General features: G+C 42.0%; 1 protein-coding gene across 2 annotated transcripts in view; it reads right to left on the minus strand.

Annotated features, from left to right (window-relative positions):
- Positions 1-467: 467 nt before the first annotated feature.
- Positions 468-24,021, minus strand: part of DDAH1 (dimethylarginine dimethylaminohydrolase 1) — a 109,965-nt gene continuing 86,411 nt past the window's right edge. For both annotated transcript variants that reach the window (XM_021715925.1, XM_008064803.2), the window contains exons 5-6: positions 5,790-5,933; positions 468-3,579 (exon numbers count right to left, since the gene is read on the minus strand). In XM_021715925.1, coding sequence (XP_021571600.1) covers positions 3,463-3,579; positions 5,790-5,933 — 261 coding nt within the window. In that variant the 3' untranslated portion in view covers positions 468-3,462. The remainder of the gene's footprint in view (positions 3,580-5,789; positions 5,934-24,021) is intronic.

Raw genomic sequence — 24,021 nt, forward strand, 5'->3', positions numbered from 1 at the left:
CTCGCCAAGTTGCCCAGGCGGGTCTCGAACCTGCGGGCTCAGGCAATCCACTCACCTCAACCTCCCAAAGGCGCAGGATTACAGGCTGAGCCACCGAGCCTGACTGTACCTGGGTATTTTTAAAAAATTGTTTTGTGGAGACGGGGTCTCACTATGTTGCCCAGGTTGGTATCGAACTTCTGGCCTCAATGATAATCTTGCCTCAGCCTCCCAAAGTGCTGGGATTATAAGTATGAGCCATCATGCCTGGCTGATATGCATTCTTCTTAAATGTTTGAAGTATGCAATCTCATGTCACAATATCATTTTCACCCAAGCTTTGATGGCAGTTGATTTACAGCTACCACATTTCTATTTTCATAGCTTATTGGGCAAGAGAGAAAACATCCCATGCCTGATAATAAAGAAACGATGACTTCATTCCCCATGGCAGTTTCTATTGCAAAAAAGAGACATACACTGTTGACCACAGTACAACTCAAACTTTATTCCATCATGATTGGCGTACATAGAGGCTTGGGACAGCAAGAGACTAAAAATCTGTGCAGAACTCCTCTGGACTAAAAGGCCGCGAAAGGCATGACTGGTTTTGGCACACACAGCAGAGAACTATACATTGGCTGGAACGAGGTGGTCAGGAAAATAAAACGCATACATCTAACACCATGTTGAAATCATGTCTGAGTTCTGTAGAATGTTAAAGAGTAAATAATTACAGAGACTAACATGCAACTCTTTATCTCACATTATTCATCTACAGACTATTTTCCCTCCTTGGAGATGAAGAGATGACCTTAGTAATCTGTTCACAGTAGCTTAAAAGAACAACCAATACACATTCGCAAGATCTGCCTGCTGGCTTCTATAGCAGTTCATTCTAGTTGAAGAAATAAAGCTAAATAATGTATTTTCTCTATATCATCCTTTCATTAAAGTGAATCATGTCAAGCAATAATTCTGGCTTACTTAACTTTGACTTGCTTAAAATAGAATTCCTCATGCCTTTATAATGTCAAAAAGCAGCTTCTGTTAGTTTATCTATCCTTATAAGTCACAATGGACAAGAGACAGGCCTACGGAAAGGTAGCTTTCCTTTTCAAAGATAATATTATGCTAATGAGAACATCAAAGAGGTGATACTACCATGCTGCATGTAATTTGGGTTTTCACACCATCCTATCACATAGGGAGTTCAAAGGAGCCAGCCTGGTAGGTAAAGGAGCAGTGCAGAATAAAATGCAGAAGAGGCACATGGAATCAGAATCGAAGTGATTTCTCAAGACAAAGAGAAGAAAAGATAGAAAGAAGCAAAGGAAAGGGAATGTTAACAACAGGCTTGTGCAGGACCAATTATTACAAAGAAAAAAATCTATCCATTTGCAGTAGACTAAACATAACAGAGAACAGTTCTTTGATTTGGGATGTTAAAAGTAAAGATATTAAAAAGCATATGCCAGGAAACCTAAACCGGCTGATTGGGCCATTTCCCCTCTGGTTGTTTTTGAGATGTTGAGCTCTCACAGGGGGAATTTCTGCTTTTGTCAGCGCAGGGCCAGATTTAATCCAAAAGGGCAGCCATGGCTGCCAAGAACAATTTGTCTTTGTTAACCTGAGCATGTGGCTAACACTCATTCTCTCTCTGGCAAGGAGATTTGATTCATCCACGGTGAGGTGGTTCGAAATATGACAGTGACCAAGACGTGGTTCATTCATGGCATGCGCGTGATTAGATATTTGCATGTGATAGATGTTTGAAAGTTAAGCAACCAGGAAGAGAAGGAGGAGAAGGAACTTTTTCAAATTTCTGGTATAAAACTGTCCAATAAATGAGAAAGACAGATGGTGGTTAAAGAGGCCTTGATTTTCTCAGAGCTTCCTCACTTCCATGTCTGGGCGGGGGGAATGAATAAAGCAATTCTCTCTTGGTCACCAACATACAAAATGTTTGACTGTAAATATAAAGATGATTAGAGCAAGACCTGAAGCTAAATTCCTTAATGTCCCAGATTCCTAATCTTAAACAACAAGCCACAGGCAATGCAGGAAAGGTGAGGATGACTAGGAAGCTGATGACAGGCCTACAACAGCCACCATTCCTTGGAAAGTACCGTCTTCCTGGCCTGCTCATAGACAGACTCTTCCGGGGTTAGGTAAAAGAACTCTCTCTTCCTTCGGTGTGGCATTGTTCTTTGTAAGAGACCTATACCAGTTGGAAGTTGTGTAATTTGAAGGCTAGAGAAGAGAGAATTTTTCACTAAATTCCACAGTGAATATTCATGGATATTTCACGGTAGAATTGTCCATTGTCTACGGTTGGTTTCAAGCATCAAGTCGAACACTTCCTGAACTTGATCCTTGACCATAAGGAGCTGTTCCCTCTCGTTCACACCAGACTACCAGTAATTGTTTTTAGATCCAATGCCTCTTTTGAAAGAATTGACTTTGCTAGACCAGGATACATAGGAAATAGGGTGAGTCAGAAAAGAGGAAATATAAAAGAACCAAAGGATTAAAAAAAAAAGGTCCTCCAAGGTCATATATGGCCAGCAATGAAGCAAGAATTCATGGAATGTGACTTCAAGACTTTCTAAGACATTGTACCCATGGGGTGTTTCCAAGCTTCTTGATCTGTGATCTCTTAGCAACCTTCCGGCGCTACCGGCGCTAAATTTGCCTTCCAAGGTGTGGTGCCCTACTTCTTCTGGAATTTAGATCTCTGGGGCAAAGCCCGTCAGGATGTGCCTCTGTGTGGTTCACACTTCCCCAAACAGCAGCTCTGATTTTGTCACGATTCTGCCCCTGGTGGGGGTTAAGGGGAGGGCTGGTAGTGACAGGTGTAGTCTGGGGCAGAGGAGACCAGTGGCAGAGAGGCTGGACCTACAGGAAGGTATCTGGAAGGCAAGACCTTGGATTTTTACCCAAGGTCAAGGTGGCTGGATAGAAGTGGGGAAGATACAAGAAAGTAACTAGGTAAAACGCTTTCAGAGTTCGGAATAAAAATGAGAGAAAAGGGGAGATTCCCCGGATCAGGGAATTTCACAAGAATCAAACATGATTCATGATATAGAGAAAAAAAGAAAACCAAGCTTATCTGACTGATCAAGAAGACATTCTTCGGAATATATTGGCAACTAAGCAATTTTCACACCGAGGATACAGACACCAAAACAAGTGTTTCCGTACTATTATTAATCACATTTCAATAATTCATTAGTTTCTATATTTTCTAGATTGCTTAATTCATTTAGCAAATCCACAGCTTAGGTACCACCGTGGGGGGAGGGAGTGAGGGAGGGAGAGGGGGTGCAGAATGAAGCAATTAAACTTAGAATTCAATTTTTGTAAACAAGAGTTAGTAGCACAGTGGCACAGTAGATTGTCAAGGAAAACAATGGGAAGGGGACAGAGTCATCGGCCTCGCCTGTGCCATCTTGCCGGCTGCCAGGGGGAGGACTCTGCAGCTCAGGAGTCTATCTTCTTGTTAATGAAAACTGAGCAGCAGGTGAGCAGCCCGTCCACCTTTTCCAGTTCAGAATTGCTTACAGGGATCAGCATATGGTCCTTCAGTTTCTCATAAACCTGCAGCGAGAAGCGAGGGAAAGGAAGAGGAGAAGGGTTACGTTTCTGCCTGGTTTACCGGCCCCAGGTGGAGAGAATCAATTTAGTTTGTGCATCTAGGCTTTTCACTCTTTGACTCCCAAGACACAGGGGCAATCTCGGCCACACACATGCCCACGCTCATTCCCACGGAGCTGGTAGCCATAGGTTAATCACTAGCTCTAATGCTTTAACCTCAAGGCCAACGACATGTCCGAAATATAGTTGTGGCTAGAGATGTCTTTATTCGGCCACTGTCATTGCCAGAGGAGCATCACATGAATGTCAGTGGCTGTGTGTCCAGTCTGAATATTATTCTCTCTTTGTTTTAAAACCCTCTCAACTATAATGTTTCCTTCCTTACCAACACCACTGGAAAAATCTGACAAAATATAATTTAAGTAAAGTATTTCAGGTCCAACTGCTTTTAAAGTCCAGGTGTGCATTTTATTAGCATGTTTCGACGCGAATAGAAAGCATGTGTCAAAACTTCAAATGAACAGTCCATAGATTTTTCTCTGATGATCAAACAAAGCACGTTTTAAAAAACAAAATCATGAGAATATGCACTGCTTAAAAATACTCTGTGCTTTTTTTTTTTTTAGGAAGCACTGTGCTCCTTAAAATTCAGCACAGCGGTTAATTAAAAATTCTGGAACCAGAGACGGTAAGGTCCCAAACCCAATTCTGTCAAGCTGCTATTAAAGTACTATTTCAGTCAAGTGACATTCCCTCTGAGCCTCAGTTTCCTTCTCTGTAAGACTGTCATGGTAATACTGCCCCTGTAGGGCTGTTATAAGGATTAAATAAGATAAAACACCCAGCATGCTCAGCGCAATGCCTGGCACAGGGGAAGTCCTCAGTAGACAGGGATGTTATTAACGGTATCATTATTGTTGACAGGTGCAGGGCTGAACTGGGAAGCAGTGAATGAGCCTAGGGTGAGCAGTTGATCCGTGTGGCTGAAGAGCACACGAACAATCCAAACCTGGATTTCTCAAAGTGGGTTCTGTGACCCGGGTGCTTGTTGACATTGCAGGTTCTAAGGTGGGGTCCAGGAACCTATATATATATATATATATATATATATATATATAACAACTTTGATTCACATTAAAGTATGAGATCCACTATTCAACTGAGAACTGGTCGAGCCCTAAGCTGACCTCAGAATCCCTATTTTCCTCAGGTTCATACTTTCAGCTATGGAAATAGAGACATTTTCTATTATTCCCCCCCACCCTTTTCTTTTTATCTGCTTAGAAGTAGGCTGTGATTAGAGGGTAAACCTAGTAATTACATAGTATTACATATTTTAAAGGTGGCACAAAATACTTTCTAATATTTGCAAAACTTAAGATGAAAAACAAAGTCTCTTCTGTAATGGCTAGCATCCGTATCACGTTCTTCTGGGCAGAAATGAAGATGCTAGATGAAGGGCCTAGAAGTCATGGATACTTGACGAGTCTATGGATGAGCTCTGTTATATCTGCTTAGTAGGGACAAATGGAAATGATTGAAGTATTCAGATGAGACAGCTCCGAGGACAAGGGAGACTTCCTTCGACCGGGAAAGAATTCCAGCTCCAAGGGCAACTGCCTTATTGGAACCCAAATGCAGAGACTGTTGGAGGGATCCATTGGCTGACTCCAAGAGGTATTTCTTCCTACGCTATCTTTTCAACAAAGAGCTTTTTGCTCCCGGTGATGTGCGGTCACCTCTTTTTGCAGACCTGACAATGAGCACCCCCCCACTCTGGGTCATTCATTCTTCTCTGCCTCAAGAAACAAACGACCCTTTCTGAGGGGCAGCTCAGATCTGTCGACAACAAGAACACAGCTGACCATCTAACTGTAGGTCTTTATGCTTAATGAGTATCTGAGTGTGGGAAGGTACATCTAATCAGAGCTGGGGCACAGAGTTGAGTGATCAGAGTACTTATTTGAAAAGCTTTGAATACCAGGCACGATTGTCTCAATTACCGTGCATGCATTAGTGACCAATGACATGAATGAGAAAAATGAGTTCAAGAAATTTTCCTTGTGCCCTGAATGATATGATTCTTTCTGCTTTCTTCATGATGTGACATGTACAGAGGAAAAGGAAGCTCCTGTTAGTCACTCTACCATGAATGAATCCCCAGGGAGGCCTGCCTAGCTGCAGTGGCCAGGAGGGATGCTTTTATTTTTTACCTTTGCACTTTCTGGATACTCTTCTAGGGTTCGATGCAGTAAGACGTGACCTTTGCTGGGGATGTTTAGGTATATACAGTTTGCTGCTGTGTCATCAGGTACGGTGAGTTTGTCATAGCGGTGGTCACTCATCTGTTGCATGATCTATAAAGAGAAACAAAGCAAGCCTAAGTAGAGTGTCTCCGACACTTTCAAGCAGGGAAGACAGCATGGTGGGGCACAAACTTGCCACCGGTTCTTTAGACCATTCTTCTGTTTCTAGATCCTGTCTGCTACCTCCAGTTACTTAGAAGCAGAAGAGGGAAACCTGATTCAGCAATGAATCTTTGGAAGAATTGCAAGGATTCTTCTTGATTTAAAGTATGAGCTTGTCTCTCTCTCTCTCTTTTTTTTGAATTGGAGTCATACTCCGTCGCCCGGGCTGGAGTGCAGGGCACGCTCATGGCCATCCCAGCATTGACCCGCTGGGCTCAGGCGAACCTTCCACCTCAGCTTTCTAAGTAGCCGGAACTACAGGCATGCACGACCACACTCGGCTAATTTTTTTTTTTTTTTTATTGTAGAGATGAGGTCTTGCCAAGTTGCCCTGGCTGGTCTCGAACCCGTGGGCTCAGGCAATCCTCTCACCGCAGTCTCCCAAAGTGCTGGGATTACAGGCTTGAGCCACCACACTTAGCCTCTCTCTATTTTTCTTTTGAAGGTTCTAAAGCTATTAATTTTCTGGTTTTTGTTCATAAGACCTATCAGTAAGATGTAAAATGGCCACATATATAAAAGACCCAGCAGAGGTTTTGATGATGTTTTTGGTTGAGTAAGAAGGGCTGCCTTGGACTATAGGAAAGGACCATAGCCATCATCAGAATGGTCAATAATGTGACTTAGCAATAAACACACACACACACACACACACACACACACACACACACACACACACACACAGTGCTCTTCCATGTATATTGAAACTGAATTCACCTGTTTGTTGCCAGTTGCTGCCCCTAAATACAACAGCCATAAAAGTCACCTGGGGAGAATGATAAAATCACATCACCCCTTGGGATTCTGGTTTAGTCGATTTGGGCTGAGGCATAGGAACTTGTATTTTGAAAGACCGACCTCCTGATAAATCTGAGGCAGAGAGTCCCCAGACCACAACTGGAGAAAAACTTACTTAGCAGATCTATTCTTCAAATGATGAGCAGATTAGTACCTTAATATAAAATAACTTAGAAATAATACAGAAACGAACACCGTACCAAATTTAAACTATTGATACCTCATCCTTGCTGCCTCAACACAACCAAAGCAAAATCCTTAAAAAACATCTTCTTCCTCCAAACAACAAAACATCCCAACACTAAAAACAAAAGCAAATATTATCGCGGGCTGAGCCATGTGTACACTCTTTCCATTCTTTACCAATACCCACACGTTTTTAAGGAATCTGCTGAACTGTTAAGCCAGCAAGGTAGATAGAACATGATCTTTTCCACAGTCTTGTTCTAATCTTCCTTTCCAGCCAGGTTTCCTTTTATTCTTCAGTATTTGTGTGGGCATGTGCTCTATATTACTAGGCAGACTTGCCCACTCAGTCTTGGTGGCATTGGACAGTAGACTTACGGTATGGAGATTGCATGCTTCCTGTGGGAAATCCATTCCTGAGAGAAAGTAACGCGTGGCACACAGTAAACCCTTCCTGACTCACCTATCAGGTAAATCATTCACTTCTAGTGTGGATTATGTCAAAGTTGGAGAGAAGAAAGAAGGAAACGTCAGAAACGGGAATGACCTCAAGCACTATATGAAAGGTGGAGATATACCAAAAAGAACAGGACATAGACCCAGTTTTCCAAGCGATTACAGTCTAATGGAGGAAACTGACAGACAGACAATTACATCACAATAAGAAAAAACATGGCGCCACGCTACACATTTTACGAGGGGAACTCCCCCAAACCCAGAATTTATTTATAAAAAATTGCATATTTATTCTCACATGCTTAAACTTCAGCTACCCTCAAAGTACTCTCCGTTTGATGCAACCCATCTATCAAGATGCTTCTTCCACTGCTCAAAAGACATTTTTTAACTTGTCCATCTGGATGCTTTCTAGTACTTCTGCCATTTTTTGTTTCATCTCTTCCACACTGGCAAAATGTTTCCCCTTGGGGCTGTTTTTTCATCCAGGAAACAAAAAACAGTCGCTCTGGGCGAGATAGCGTGAATAGGGATCTTGCTCTTTTGGGTCAAAAACTGCTGAACACACAGCACAATACAGGCAGGGGCACTGGGATGGTGGAAGAACTAGTCACCTTTTTGCCACAACTTGGGGCGTTTCTTCTGCAAATCATGATATAACCTTCTCTATACTTCCAGATAAAAACTTTGGTTAACCATTTGATCTGGAGGAACAAAACCCAAGTGTATTATAAGGGGCCCGCCCCCCCCAAGACAATTCCAGTGTTTTTTGGGTCTCCCTGGTACATTTATTATTTAATCTCAAAATTCTCATTTCATAGACGAAGAAACTGGACTGAGAGAAGTCAAATAACTTGTTCAAGGTCATCCAGATGGATTCGAGTCCAGATCTGTACAACTGAAAACCTTCCTTAATCATCTCTCTTTGTCTTTCTTGACCTTCGTGGTGGCGGCTGATCTCTTCCTCCTACAAACTACCATAACACCGGCTTTTCTGCACTCATTTGGTGCTTATTGTTTATTCTCTGGCTGTACTATAACTTTTTTCATATGTAATCCTATTATGACATGATGCAGACTTGACTGGACATCTCTTTTTATTTTTATGAGTTGGAGTCTCACTCTTGTCGGCCAGGCTTGAGTGCAGTGGCACACTCATGGCCACTGCAGCCTCTACCTGCTGGGCTTAGGCGATCCTTATGCCTCAGCCTTTCAAGTAGCTGGAACCACAGATGTGCGCCACCATCCCTGGCTAATTTTTTGATTTATTGAAGAGATGAGGGCTTGCCAAGTTGCCCATGCGGGTCTCAAACCCCTAGGCTCAGGCAATCCTCTCGCCACCACCTCCCAAAGAGCTGAGATTACAGGTGTGAGCCACCGCGCCTGGCAGGATTATCTTTCCTAAGCAAACGAACAACATATTTGACTTAGCCCTCTATAGAAAATGGATATGCCCAGAAATAATATGAAGAAGCTTAAGAGAAAAAAAATCCAGACCTCAGTAGCTCTCTTCTATGATGAGTTGCTATTTAATTAATCCTTACACAGACTTTCTTTTTTCTTCCCAAAACACAAGAATAGTAGCTTTGATGTATTATTGTCTGAGAGGGACACACAATAAAACCCTGAGCTGAGTGCTACTAGCCTTTGAATGTAAGCTAGCTTTCTTTTTTTTACTTCTTGGTCTCCTCACTTGTAAAATTGGGATCATAACAGTCTTTCATATAATTATTATGAAAGTTAAATGAAGATAAGGTATACAATAAGATACAGTAATAAGGCCTTAATAAGATACTACTATTTTATGACAGCATGAGCAGACAAACCACGTTCATGTTTCCTATCTGTTACCCATTGATTTTTCTGGCAAATTTTGACCTTTAACCTCATTCTTAAGATAATCTGTTTTGGCAGTCAATCCTCATTCTTAAAACCACATAACACTGTACCTACCATATTCCTATGGTGGCTTTTTATTTTCTTTGAGTCAGAGTCTCACTCTGTCACCCAGACTGGAGTGCAGTGGCATGCTCACGGCCACCACAGCCTCAACCTGCTAGGCTCAGGTGATCCTTCCGCCTCAGCTTTCCAAGTGGCTGGAACCACAGGCGTGCGCCACCATGCCTGGCTAATATTTTGATTTATTGCAGATATGAGGTCTCGTCACATTGCCCATGCTGGACTCTGGCAATCCTCTTGCCTCCACCTCCCAAAAGTGCTAGGATTACAGGCGTGAGCCACTGCACCCGGCTTCTTTGGTGGTTTCTTCAGTCTCCTTCTTTCGGAGACCTATACTGTTTAAAACATAATTCAGTATCTTGCAGGCTTAATATTCTTCTACCTAGGTTCCCTAGAGAGAACTGCTATAAAGTTCCCTAAAAACGAGGACATATCTTTTATTTTTTATTATTATTTTTAATTTTTTTATTTTTTGAGCTGGAGTCTCACTCTGTCGCCCAGACTGGAGTGCAGTGGCATGCTCCCGGCCACTGCAGCCTTGACCTGCGGGGTTTGGGCGATCCTTCTGCCTCAGCCTTTCAAGTAGCTGGAACTACAGGCGTGCGCTACCACTCCTGGCTAATTTTTGATTTATTGTAGAGATGAGCTCTCGCCAAGTTGCCCGGGCGGGTCCCGAACCCGCGGACTCAGGCAATCCACTTGCCTCGGCCTTCCAAAGTGCTGGGATGACAGGCTGAGCCACTGAGCCCAGCCGAGGACATATCTTAATACGAGAGTTTTTGTGCAGTCTCCCTCTCTCTTCTTTCAGACTGCTGGCTCATTGATGCAGGTCCGGGCCAAGTGGGATGGACAAAGCCTGGGCTTTAGAGTCAGAAAGGTCTGGGTCTGCAGCCTTAGCTCAGTCACACACTCATTGTGTGTTTTTGGGAAAGTCACTCAAGCTCTCTGAGCCTTGATTTCCCCAGCTGTAAGATGGGCTGGCTATGCTATACTATTACCTCTAGGGTAACTTTGAAGATTATTTAAAAAAAACAAAACAGATGATGTATTCAGGAACTTAGCACAGGTTCCTAGCACATATTAAGCGTGTAATAAATATGAGTTGCCTTCCTTCTTTGTTTTTTGCGAGGCACTTGGCATATAGCATGCGACTAACATGTTTGTATCTAATTGATTAATGAATCATTCGTCATTCCTTCTGCCATTTCCAAGGATATAGAGAACCTCGGGAGGATACTGTGATGAACTGTGTGATTAATCACGTATGTAAACAATTGGATTTCCTCAGAAAAACAAGATGTGATCTATGTCCAGAAACAGAAATATATTTCATTACTTAGCATGACGCCTGGCTACAAATCAAGGAGTCCAAGCTTTATTTTTTTCTTAAAGCCATGCAGAAGGGCACTGTCTTCTGTGGTCCCAGTGCAAATGACTTTGAATGACAAAGTAAGACAACAGGAGTGGTGGAGCTGGGGTTCACTAGACAGTATGTAGCAACAAAAGACACTAAAGAAAGAAAAGAAAAAATTTTGTATACAAAAGGGGACCCCCCCAAAACTGGAATTATCTTTTGGAGGGTGGGCTCCTTCTAGTACAGGTGTCCCCCAGTAGATAAATATTCTAGGAATCCATCGGCATCAGTGTACTCACTAGCATTGTCGTGAGAGGCCGTGCTCAACTTCAGTCAATTTTTTGGGGAGAGTCTTTCAACGTGTTTGCTCATGTCATGATCGTTGATTTATGAGCACACCTGCCCAGACCATGCTGAGTGTTCAGCAGTTTTTGACCCAAAACAACATGACCCCGGTGCCCCACCCTCCCGATTGACTTGATCTCTCCCTTAGTGGCTTTTGTTTCCCTGGGTGAAAAAAGGCCTCAAAGGAAAACGTTTTGCTGATGTGGAAGAGGTGAAACAAGAAATGGCAGAAGTACTAAAAGGCATCAAAACTGACAAGTTCAAAACTGTTTTGAGCGGTGGAAAAAGTGTCTTGATAGGTGTACTGCCTCAAACAAAAAGTACTTTGAAGGTCGCTGAAGTTTAAACACAGAAGAATATATACACAAATTTTTATAAATAAATTCTGCGTTGTTTTGGGTCCCCCCCTCATATTTTCAAACAGAACACATAAGCCTCCGTCAATTTGTGACTTTTCTAGCTTCTGGTGGGGGCATTCCTAAAATAACTGACATAAGGGATAGTATCCAACTTAGAATTGTTTGAGGATAGTTTTATTACCGGGAGGAAAGGAATGATAATATCCTTAGTGGGGAAATAATGTAATGCTGGGGCTATAAGGAATAATTTGCTGATAAATTCGAATGGGAGTTACGCTGAAAATAAATGTCTTAACAAAACTACCAAAGCCACCTCTGGAGAAGCTTTTCAATTAATTTATCAAGACCCTAGGGTTATCATTTAGTAAGAGTCCAGAAACCCAGTAGGCAGACTGACTTCTCCCTGGGTATAAGTGGGGCTGTCTCTGCACACAGTTGGGATTTGTGAAGCTTCTCAGCACTCGCTCTTGCTCAGTCTGGCCAGCATGCTGCTTTCCAGGTGCAGACACGGGACTGCACTCTGTCTGAATCTCTGCTACTTGTGTGCTTTTGAAGGTAGACCAGATGGTCAGTCTGTTCATGTCTGCAGAATCAAGTTTACCTGAAAAGTTCAGGATTTCGTCCACACCACTGAGAGGCAGTGTCCTGAGCCAGAGGCTTACTATTTTTTTTTTTTTTTTTTTTTTAACTCAGTCTCACTCTGTCGCCCAGGCTAGAGTGCAGTGGCACACTCACGGCCACTGCAACCTCAACCTGCTGGGTTCCCGTGATCCTTCCACCTCAGCCTTCCAATTAGCTGGAACTACAGGTGTGAGCTAACATGCCTGGCTAATTTTTTTGCTGTATTGTAGAGATGAGGTCTCACCAAGTTGCCCAGGCTAGTCTCGAACCCCTGGGCTCAGGCAATCCTCTCGCCTCAGCCTCCCAAAGTGCAGGGATTACAGGCTTGCGCCACTGCACCTGGCCGAGGCTTACTATTACATAATAAATAGGACCCCAGTGATTTAAGGACCCCAGAGAGGTTCTTACAACATGGTCCGTACAGCTGCTGTTCCCTGGTCAAACCTAGACACACATAAAACAAAACCTACAAAACCTCCTATTCCCATTGGCTTAATTTTCTAAACTTTTGGGAGAACTGTGGGTAGCAAATTTTTGCCCAGTGCACTCCAACTTGGTACTCCCAGCACTCATAAGTACCAGATAGTTGCCAGTTGATTTTCCAGTTTCATTCATGATTGCGCTCTTTATCCATAGGTTAAAAACAATTAGCCATGTCTCTTGGTGCCAAATGAGTTGAAAGAGAAAGAGGGATGGCGAGGCCATACCTCCCGGGCCTGACTCTACTCACCGGTTCCATCACAGTCTGGGCAAATTCCCCACCTCTCAAGCCTGACTCATGCATGTCCGGTGGTGACTATGAGGCAGAAACATGGCCTGTCGTGCATTCCAGAGGAAGTGTTCTCAAGGATTGTTATCAGTGCCGACTTCTTGTTTATCAGGGAGGAAACAAACTAAAATCTCCAAGGTTGTGCCTACCTAAGCAAGTGCCAGGTGTCACCCAGCTTAACGGGGACTGTAGATATCCTTTCCGGATGGCTCCACTTCTCTTAGTGTTCCATCCATCCCACCCCCCAATTTCACCTCCTTGAAGGCATAATCCCACCACCCCTCCCCCTTGGTTCCTGCTTGATTTGTTGTTCTTTAATTACTGGCATTTATTTGAAATTCTAATCACTGTTTTGCTTCATTCTTTAACGCGTCTCCCTTTTCTGAGTCTTAAACTTGCAATTTATAGCTTCTGGTGGGGGCATTCCTAAAATTACTAACATAAGAGCCAGTACCCTTAGAATTGTTTGAGGATTGTTTCATTTTTTTCATGACTGGGAGGAAAGGAATGATAATATCCTTAGTGAGGAAATAATTTAATGCTGGGAATATAAGAAGTAATTTGCTGATAAATTCTCCTAGGAGTTACTCTTAAAACAAATGTCTTAAGAAAACCACCGAAGCCACCTTTGGAGAAGCTTTTCAATTAATTTGTCAAGACCCCATGGTTATCATTTTAAGACAGAGTCAAAAATATGCCGAAAGAAATGACTTTTAATAATGAACAGACCCCATTTGGAGCTGTTCTGCTTAACCGTGAAAAGGAAAAAATACAAAAGGTATGTCAGGCATTGCCTTTCTAAATGAAAAAGGATTTATGAGTGGTAACTGTCGATAATAAGCAAGAAATGCATTTTTTCCCCCATGAAAAAGCTAAAAGTGCTTACTCTAAACACAAAGCGCTTCTGTCTTTTGGGACAAAGAACAGGTTTCTCTCTTCCTGTCAGAGTGATCATTTTCCTCTCTTTCATATGCTGTTATTGTCTGAATAAGACAGCTTTCCATTTATTTGTAGCTGGGCTCAGGAGATACATGTATATAAACAACGCAGGGCTCTGGCCATTCAGTGGGGGAAATGGCCAGAGCGTGGATCGCTTTTTCACGTCTTTCTCTTGTTCTGTCCTAATGGGCATGTGAGGATGCGCTCAGCCGTCCCACCTGGCAGGCCATCACCACAAAGAGCTCGGGCTCCTGAGGACTGAGCCACTGTGAGGCCAAGGAACAGGCTTTGTTCCCCCTTTGTGGATGCACAGAGTCTTTGTTAAAAGATGAGCATCATTTCAAATATCCCGAGAATGCAGCTGCTGGGCTGTTTAGTTCTATGTTCCAACATTTTGTCCTAAAAAAGCACGGAGGAGGTGGTACTGCTCCAGAGCTCTGTGTAAAGTGTTCTTTTGACCCTGGGGACTGTACTTCCTGCTTCTCGCTGTGCCTCAAGCCAGAACGGAAAGGAGAAAGCACCTAAACCCTCTACACGTCACTGCACATTCCTTTCCCTAAGAGCAGATTACTCTATGTCCTGAGAGGCCCCAGACTCAACTCTGAATAACACACAGGAGCTCTACAGGATTTGGGGGAAGATTTGAGAAGTCAAGTGGCAACTCCAAATGCCTTTTCTGACTTTTCCCAGAGGAATGCTTCCACTTTGTGGAAACGATTCCAAGGGATTATTATTGGGATGGATACAATTGGTGTTCGGTTCAATTCAACAGTTCTTTATGGATTGTGAGCTAAACGTGATGGCGGTGTGAGGTGGGGAAAAGAAAGAAATGCAAAGATAACTCAGTCAGGCTCTGTCTTCAGGACATGAAAATCCGCATGGAAGGTAGGACAAGCACAGGAAGGATATGACAGGAGTCAAAAGAAAGTCACCCCTGCTTTTATCATAGGTACCTCCTTCATGAAGAAGGCATGCAGCCACGGAGAGGAAATGGCTCTGAGAATCATCTCGGCCACGTTGTCATGGTCTGTTACACAGCTGCTGGTTTGGAGGAGCTGGCTTTGCTCCCCAGAGTAGAGCTGCCACAAAACAGTGGGAATTGTCTGGCCTTCTGCCCAAAGAATCTGCACGGCGAGTTGTATTAACAGCCAGGCATTTCCGGCGGTTCCCAGCATTTCTGGGAATTCTCTCATCCAAAGGACTGAAAGGCAGCTCCATTCTCCTGCTTCCTACTCATGCTTTCTTTGTATTACAGTAATGAGGTTAAAAAAAAATCCTGGGTTGTGTTGTTTCACAGAATCATTTAAAACTTATTGGTCAAGCCGGGCTCGGTGGCTCAGCCTGTAATCCCGTGCCTTGGGAGGCTGAGGTGAGTGGACTGCCTGAGCCCGCGGGTTCGAGACCCGCCTGGGCAACTTGGTGAGACCTCATCTCTACAATAAATCAAAAAATTAGCCGGGTGTGGTAGTGCGCGCCTGTAATTCCAGCTACCTGGAAGACTGAGGCGGAAGGATCGCCGGAGCCCAGCAGGCCGAGGCTGCAGTGGCCGGGAGCAGCCACTGCACTCCAGTCTGGGCGACAGAGTGAGACTCCAACTCAAAACAAAACAAAACAAAACAAAACAAAACAAAACAACTTATTGGTCAAATACTGAAGCAAAGACATATACAAGGTATTTAGAGATGTTTAGGAAATATACAAAGCACATTTTTGGGGTCACTCACAATTCATCTTCCTATGACATATACATATATATACCCATCTAAGCATATCAAAACCAAGCTGATATTAAAAGCAACTGGCTATGAAGTCTATGGGGATATATAATATATGACACTCAAGCACACTTTTCATTGCTACTGGATATCTAAAATCATTCATTTATTTATCCATCCTTTAAGAGTTTATTGAGAATCTGATAATCTACAGGCATCAAGTCTTTTAAAGGCTGAGACGACAATGGATAAAACATTCTGGAACTGCTATCATATTTACATTGTTTTATAGTCTTTCACAGATCAGATCAAACTGAACACAGCCTGGGAGGGGCTTCAAGATGGCTGTCATGAGGCACTGGACACCTGTCCCCCTCACAAAGAAGGAGCAAAATAGTGAGTAGATCATCGCTTTGAATAGAGATTTAAGAGAGAACCCTGGAATTCAGCAGAGAAGTGACAAGAAACACCTGAAATACTGAAGAAGCAGGAGGCAAGGCAGATAGCCTGGCTGGGATTGACCAAGAGCCTGAAGAGTTTCCCCAGTGAGGGGAAAGGAAAAATGAGAGATTCCTAGTGGTCCACATTCCCCCTATGGACGACTGCAATCCTAGTCACAGAAGAGTCAACTCCCGTGGACCCTGTGACTGGTGTAGGGAGTTCCCTGAAGTCTGTGTGACAGCATCGCTTCAGAGAGGGAGGGCATCTGGGGTCCCACACACCCACCTAGTCCTGAACAGCTGCAGACTGATGCCATTTAGAAAGTCCAGTTCCCACCAGACTGCATTCTTCCCTGGGACATGACAACCCCTGAATCTCCACATCCCTGGATCCCCACTGACCTCCTGCTGTATCCGCCCAGAGGGCTGCAGTGGCACAATGCAGATGGGACCCAGTAGAGTGGCAGGGTGCCCAGCATTCTGGCCCACAGAGTGTCCTGCACACCAGGGAGGCTGTCCCCAGCACAAAAGATGTTGAAATGAGTGCTACCCAGGGCTTGAAACCCACCTGCCTGGGGCCACAGGAACCACCCCCGCCCCCTGCAAGCAGAAGGGCCACTTAACACTGTGGACAGACTTTCTTTACTATCTAAAGGTCTGGGGATGACCTGCCCTGTCCACCACCACTGGCATCTGGGCACTCCTCCCAGGGACCTGACGATGGGCATACCCAGGCTGCCACCACCACCACTGCTGGCAACCATCTGCATCCACCAGCTGGGAGTTTGGAGACAGGCCTATCCAACCCATCACAACCACTGCTAACACCAGGCTCTAGGACTCATCCACCTCCCTGGCCTGCTGCTGCCAATACCAGCACAAGAATTGGAGGCACAAGAATTGGACTGCTGTCACTGGTGTTTGCATATGCCACTTGAACAGGCACTCTTGGCCCATTGCTGCCACCAGTAGAATCTGAGGACTTGCTCACCTGGTATCCCAGCCCCAGGAAAACTTCACCGAAGCTTCCACTAACAACTGCAGCTTAAGCCACTGAGGAAATCACAGACACTACTGATGGCGTTTATAACCAAAGAAATCATATGGGGACTACACCACTGCACACATCCAGAATCAAAGCTAAAGAGCCCTACTTAACCAATATCATAGATACAGCTACAGGAACAAGTTTTCCTTATAGAAGCCAATTCAAAAAACTCTTCCAGTTGCTTCTTCCAAGAAACTATTATACCAGATGCACAGATTATCAATGAAAGGACACAAGAAACATTTAAAAAGCAAGGAAATATGACACCTCCAAAGGAACACAATAATTCTCCAGTAACAGATTCCAATGATAAAGAAATTTATAGAATGTCTGAAAAAAAATTCAACGTAATAATTTTAACAAAGCTCAGTGAGATAAAAGAGAACACGGAGAGACAATACAAAGAAATCAGAAAAACAATTCGGACATGAACTGGAAATTCACCAAGGAGACAGATATCATAAAAAAGAAACAAACAGAAATCCTGAAAATGAAATTCAATGAATGAAATAAACTATGATTCAGAACTTCAACAATAGACTAGATCAAGCAGAAGAAAGAATTTGAGAACTTGAAGGTGTCTGGAAATAACTCAGACAAAAAAAAAAAAAAAAAAAGAAAGAAAAAAGCCTACATGACATATGAATATGGGACACAACAAAACAATAAAATATTCTAATTTTGAGTGTTCCAAAAGGTGAGGAGAAGCACAATAACATAAAGAAACTGCTTAACAAAACAATAGCTGAAAACTTCCCAAGACTAGCAAGATATTTAGACATATAAATACTGGAAGCTCAGAGATTCCCAAATAGACACAATCCACAAAGTTCTTCTCCCAAACATATTATTGTCAAACTGTCAAAAGTCAAAGACAAAGAGAGAATTCTAAAAATGGCAAGAGAAAAGTATCTAGTCACATATAGAAAGCCCTTATCAGATTAACAGCAGATTTCAGATTACAGGCTAGGAGAGAATGGAATAATATATTCAAAGTGATGAAGGAAATAAAATCTGCCAACCAAAAATAATATATCCTACATAAGTGAAGAATAAATTAAGACTTTTACAGATAAAGAAAAACTAAGGGAATTTATCACCAAGAGACCAGCTCTACAAGAAAAGCTAAAGGGAGTTCTATACAAGGAAGTGAAATAACAATATCTGCCATCATGAAAACACACATGAAATTTTTTGGTAATGCAAACATACAAATGAGGAAGAGAAAGGACTCAAGTATTACCACCTGAAAACTACCAAACCACAATGTTAGACAATATGAGAGAAAGAGACAAAGATATACAAAACTCCCAGGAAACAATTAAAGGACAAAAATATGTCCTCATATCCATAATGACCCTAAATGCAAATAGATTAAATTTTCTACTGAAAAGATACATACTAGCTGAATAGATTTGAGAACAAAGAAAGACTCAACTATATGCTGCCTACAGAAAACTCATTTCACCTATAAAAATACATATAGATTTAAAGTAAGGGTATAGGAGAAATTCTACAGAAACAGAAACAAAGGCAAGCAGAAACAGCTATATCAGATAAAACAGACCTTAAGTCAAAAACAGTAAAATGAAGCCAGGCTTGGTGGCTCAGCCTGTAATCCCGTGCCTTTGGGAGGCTGAGGTGAGTGGATTGCCAGAGCCCGTGGGTTAGAGACCTGCCTGGGCAGCGAGACCTCATCTCTACAATAAAATCAAAAAATCAGCCGGGCGTGGCAGTGCATGCCTGTAATTCCAGCTACTTGGAAGGCTGAGGTGGAAGGATGGCCGGAGCCCAGCAGGTCGAGGCTGCGGTGGCCGAGAGTGGCTACTGCACTCCAGTCTGGGCGACAGAGCGAGACTCCAACTCAAAAAAACAAAACAAAACAGTAAAATGAGACAAAGACATATCATGATATAATGATAAAGGGATCAATTTAGTGAGAAAATACAACAATTCTAAATATATATGCACCCAAAACCAAAGCAAATATTATTTGGTCTAAAGGGAGAGAGAGGCTTCAATACAATAATGGTTGGGGACTTCAACAACCTACTTTGAGCAATAGACAGATCATCTAGACAGAAAATCAACAAAGAAATATTGAATTTAAACTGCACTTCAAGCCGGGTTCGGTGGCTCAGCCTGTAATTCTGCGCTTTGGGAGGCTGAGGTGAGTGGATTGCCTGAGCCTGCGGGTTCGATACCCGCCTGGGCAACTTGACGAGACCTCATCTCTACAATAAATCAAAAATTAGCCGGGCGTGGTAGCATGCACCTGTAGTTCCAGCTACTTGGAAGGCTGAGGCGGAAGGATCGCCGGAGCCCAGCAGGTTGAGGCTGCAGTGGCCGGGAGCGGCCACTGCACTCCAGACCAGGTGACAGAGTGAGACTCCAACTCAAAAAAAAAAAAAAAAAAATGCACTTCAGACCAAATGGACCTAACAGATATTTACAGAACATTTCATTCAATGACTGCAGATTACACATTTTTCTTATCATCAGCACATGAGACAGTCTTCAGGTAGACCATATATTGGGCCAAAAGCAAGTCTCAACAAATATAAAAAATCAAAATCATATAAACTACCTTCTCATACCACAATAGAATACAACTAGAAATCAAGAACAAGATAAACTTTGGAAATTGTACAAATACATAGAAATTAAACAACATGCTCCCAAACGACCACTGGGTCAATGAAAAAAAATTAAGAAGGAAATAAATTTGTAGAAACAAATGAAAATGGAAACGCAACATACCAGAACTTGTGGAATATAGCAAAAGTAATGTTACAAGGGAAGTTTATAGCAATAAATGCCTATATCCAAAAAATAGAAAGATTTCAAGTTAACAACCCTAATGTGTACCTCAAGGACCTAGAAAAGCAAGAACAAACCAAACCCAAAATTAGTAGAAAGAAAGCAATAATAAAGATCAAAATAGAATTAAGCAAAATAGAGACATATAAAATAATAGAAAATATTAATGAAACAAAAAGATGTTTTTTTCAAAAGATAAACAAAACCAATGAACCACTATCTACATTAACCAGGATGATCCAAATAAACAAAATCAGAAATGGAAAAAAGAAACATTGCAGATGAGACCACAGAAATACAAAAGATCACTAGAGACTACTAAGAAAAACTACACGCTAATAAACTGAGAAAACTAGAGGCAATGGAAGCATTCCTGGACACAGACAGCCTACCAAGATTGAATCAGAAAGAAATAGAAAACTTGAACATACCAATGAGTGATGAGATTAAATTAGTAATGAAACATCTCCAGACAAAGAAAAACCCAGGACCTGATGGTTTCACTGCAGAATTCTACCATACAAGAGTTAACACCAATTCTCCTAAATTATTTCAAAAAGTAGAAGAGAAGGGAATTCTTCCTAGCTCATTTTCTGAGGCCAGGATTACCCTGATACCAAAATCAAACAAGGAAAATAAAAAAAAGACTGCAGGCTAATATCCCTGATGAACATAGATGCAAAACTCCTTAACAAAATACTAGCAAACTGAATCCAAGAGCACACCAAAAAGGTAATACAACATAATCAAGTAGAATTTATTCCAGGGGTACAAGGATGGTCCAATATACATAAGTCAATAAGCTCATTACATCACACCAACAGAATGAAGGACAAAAATATACGATCATCTCAACAGATGCAGAAAAAGCATTTGATAACATCTAACATTCATTTCAATAAAAACTCTTAACAAACCAGGTATAGATAAAACATGCATCACTGTAATAAAGCCTATTTATGACAAACTCATAGATAACATCATATCAAATGGGAAAAAGCTAAAAGTCTTTCCTCTAAAAACTAAAATGGACAAGGATGCATGCCCATTTTCACCACTCCTATTCAACATACACTGGAAGTCCTAGCCAGTACAATGAGGTGAGAGTAAAAATAAATAAAAGGCATATAAATTGGAAAAGAGGAAATCAAATTGTCCCTCTTGGTAGATGACATGATATTATATTTAGAAAAATCTAAATATTCCACCAAAAAATCTTAGGCTTGATAAACAAGTTCAGGAAAGCTGCAGGATATAAAATCAACATACAAAAATCAGTAGCAGCCAGGCTCGGTGGCTCAGCCTGTAATCCCGCGCCTTTGGGAGGCTGAGGTGAGTGGATGGCCTGAGCCCATGGGTTCGAGACCCGCCTGGGCAGCGAGACCTCATCTCTACAATAAATCAGAAAAAAAAATCAGCCGGGCGTGGTAGCGCATGCCTGTAATTCCGGCTACTCGGAAGGCTGAGGCGGAAGGATCGCTGGAGCCCAGCAGGTCGAGGCTGTGGTGGCCGGGAGTGGCCACTGCACTCCAGTCTGGGTGACCGAGTGAGACTCCAACTCAAAAAAAAAAAAAAAAAATCAGTAGCATTTCTATGCACCAATAACAAACTAGTTGAAAAGGAAATCACTTTTAATAAAGTCATTGCTTTACTAAACTCTGGTGTGGCCATGTGCTCTTTGAACTATGGCCGCCACCATGTTTTCTAAGATTTGGTTCCCTCTTCTACCTTGGAGAGGTGAATCTCCTCTCTTGCTCTCTTTCTTTCTAAGTTACTTTCTAAATAAGCTATGTTTTCCAATCTATAAAGAAAAAATAAATAAATCATGAGGTTATTCCCATTTACAATAGCTACAAAATATTAGAAAAGTACAAAACACTCATGAAATAAATTAAATAAGACACAAACAAATAGAAAAACATCCCATGCTCATGGATTAATACCATTACAATGACCATGCTGCCCAAAGCAGTCTACAGATTCAATGCAATCTCTATCAAAACATCAATGACATTTTTCACAGAAATAGAAAAAAAAAATCCTAAAATTCATATGGAACCAAAAAAGAGCCAGAATAGACAAAGCAATTCTAAGCAAAAAGAAGAAAGCTGGAGGCATCACACTACCTGACTTCAAAATATATCACTAGAACTTCTTTTAAAATTGGAAAAAAAAGAAAAGAAAAACTATATTACAAGGCTATGGTAACCCAAACAGCATGGTATTGGTATAAAAGCAGACACGTAGACCAATGAAACTGAATACAGAACCTAGAAATAAACCCAGGTATTTACAGTAAACTGATTTTCAACAAGACGCCGATAATATACGTTCAAGAAAGGATACCCTTTTCAATAAACGGTGTTGGGAAAATGAGTAACCATATGCAGAATAGTGAAACTAGATCCCCATTTCTCACCATAGACAACAATCAACTGAAAATGGATTAAAGACTTAAACATAAGACTTGAAATACTAGAAGAAAATGTAGAGGAAACACTCCAGAACATTGGTGTATTTAAATGTTTTATATCTAAGACCCCAAAAGCATAGACAACAAAAGCAAAAATAGACAGATGGGATCATATTAAACTAAAAAACTTCAGCACAGCACACGAAACAATCAACAAGGTGAAGAGACAACCTGTTGAATAGAAGAAAATATTTTAAAACTATTCTTCCAACAAAGAACTGAGACCCAGAATATACAAGGAGCTAAAAAACTCAACAGTAAGAAGAAACAAAAACAAAACCAAAAAATTTCATTAAAGAGCATGGATAGACTTTTCTCAAAAGAGGACACATAGACTGGGTGTGGTGGCTTACGTCTGTCATCCCAGCACTTTCAGAGGCCAGGGTGGGAGAACTGGCTGAGTCCAGGAGTTTGAGGAGTTTGAAACCACCTAGGCAACCCATAGCGAGACTCATCTCTACAAAAAATAAAAAATAAGCAGGGTGGTGACGCATGCCTGTAGTCCCGGCTACTCAGCAGATTGAGGTGGAAGAATTGTCTGAGCTCAGGTGGTCAAGGCTGTGGTGCACTGCAGTCTGGGTGACAGAGTGAGACCCTTACTTGAAAGAAAGAAAGATATTCAAAGGGCCAACAGGTGTATTAAAAAACGCTCAACATTACTAATTATCAGGGAAATGTAAATCAAAACCACAATGAGACACCATCGTAGCCCAGTTAGAATAGCTATTATCAGAAAGACAACAAATCATGGATGATGGTGAGGATGTGGAGAAAAGGGAACTCCTTTTCTTTTTTTTGAGTCAGAGTTTCACTCTGTCACCCAGGCTGGAGTGCAGTGGCACGCTGCTCATGGCCACCACAGCCTTGACCTGCTGGGCTCAGGCAATCCTTCTGCCTCAGCCTTCCAGAACAGGCATGAGCCACCAAGTCCGGCTAATTTCTTGATTTATGGTAGAGATGAGGTCTTGCCTAAGTGCCCAGGCTGGTTCTTGAACCCCTGAACTCAAGCAATCCTCTCACCTCCACCTCCCAAAGTGCTGGTATTACAGGCGTGAGCCACTGTGCCCAGCAAGAAAAGGAAACTCTTACACACCGTTGGTGGGACTGTAAATTAGTACAGCCATTATGGAAAAAAATGAAGATATGGAGATTTCTCAAAAAAAAAAAAAAAAAAACACAAAAAACCCCCTAAAAAATAGAACTACCATATGATCCACCAATCCCATGGGGACTGGATACAAGGTATTTATCCAAAGGAAAGGAAATCAGCATAGATCAAAGGGGTCCATGCACCCCTATGTTTATTGTAGCATTAATCACAATTGCCAAAATATGAGATCAACTTAAGTGTCTATCAGTGGGCCAATGGATAAAGAAAATGTGTTACATTTATACAATGGAATATTATTTGGCCATAAAAAGAATGAAAATATGTCCTTTGCGGCAACATGGATGGAATTGAAGGTCATTATATCAAGTGGAATAAGCCAGGTACGGAAAGACAACTGTCACATGTACTTACTCATATGTGGGAACTAAAAAGTTGATCTCATGGCAGTAGAGAGTAGAATGATAGTCACCAGACACTAGGAGGGTTGTGGATGCCAGTGGGGGCGGGGACAAAGAAAGGTTGTTAACGGGTACTACGATTGGATAGGAGTAAGTACCAATGTTCTATAGTAGAGTAGGGTGAAT

This window comes from Carlito syrichta, unplaced genomic scaffold (genome assembly GCF_000164805.1).
Source record: "Carlito syrichta isolate Samal-C Ts95f unplaced genomic scaffold, Tarsius_syrichta-2.0.1 Scaffold308051, whole genome shotgun sequence".
Lineage (NCBI taxonomy): Eukaryota > Metazoa > Chordata > Mammalia > Primates > Tarsiidae > Carlito > Carlito syrichta.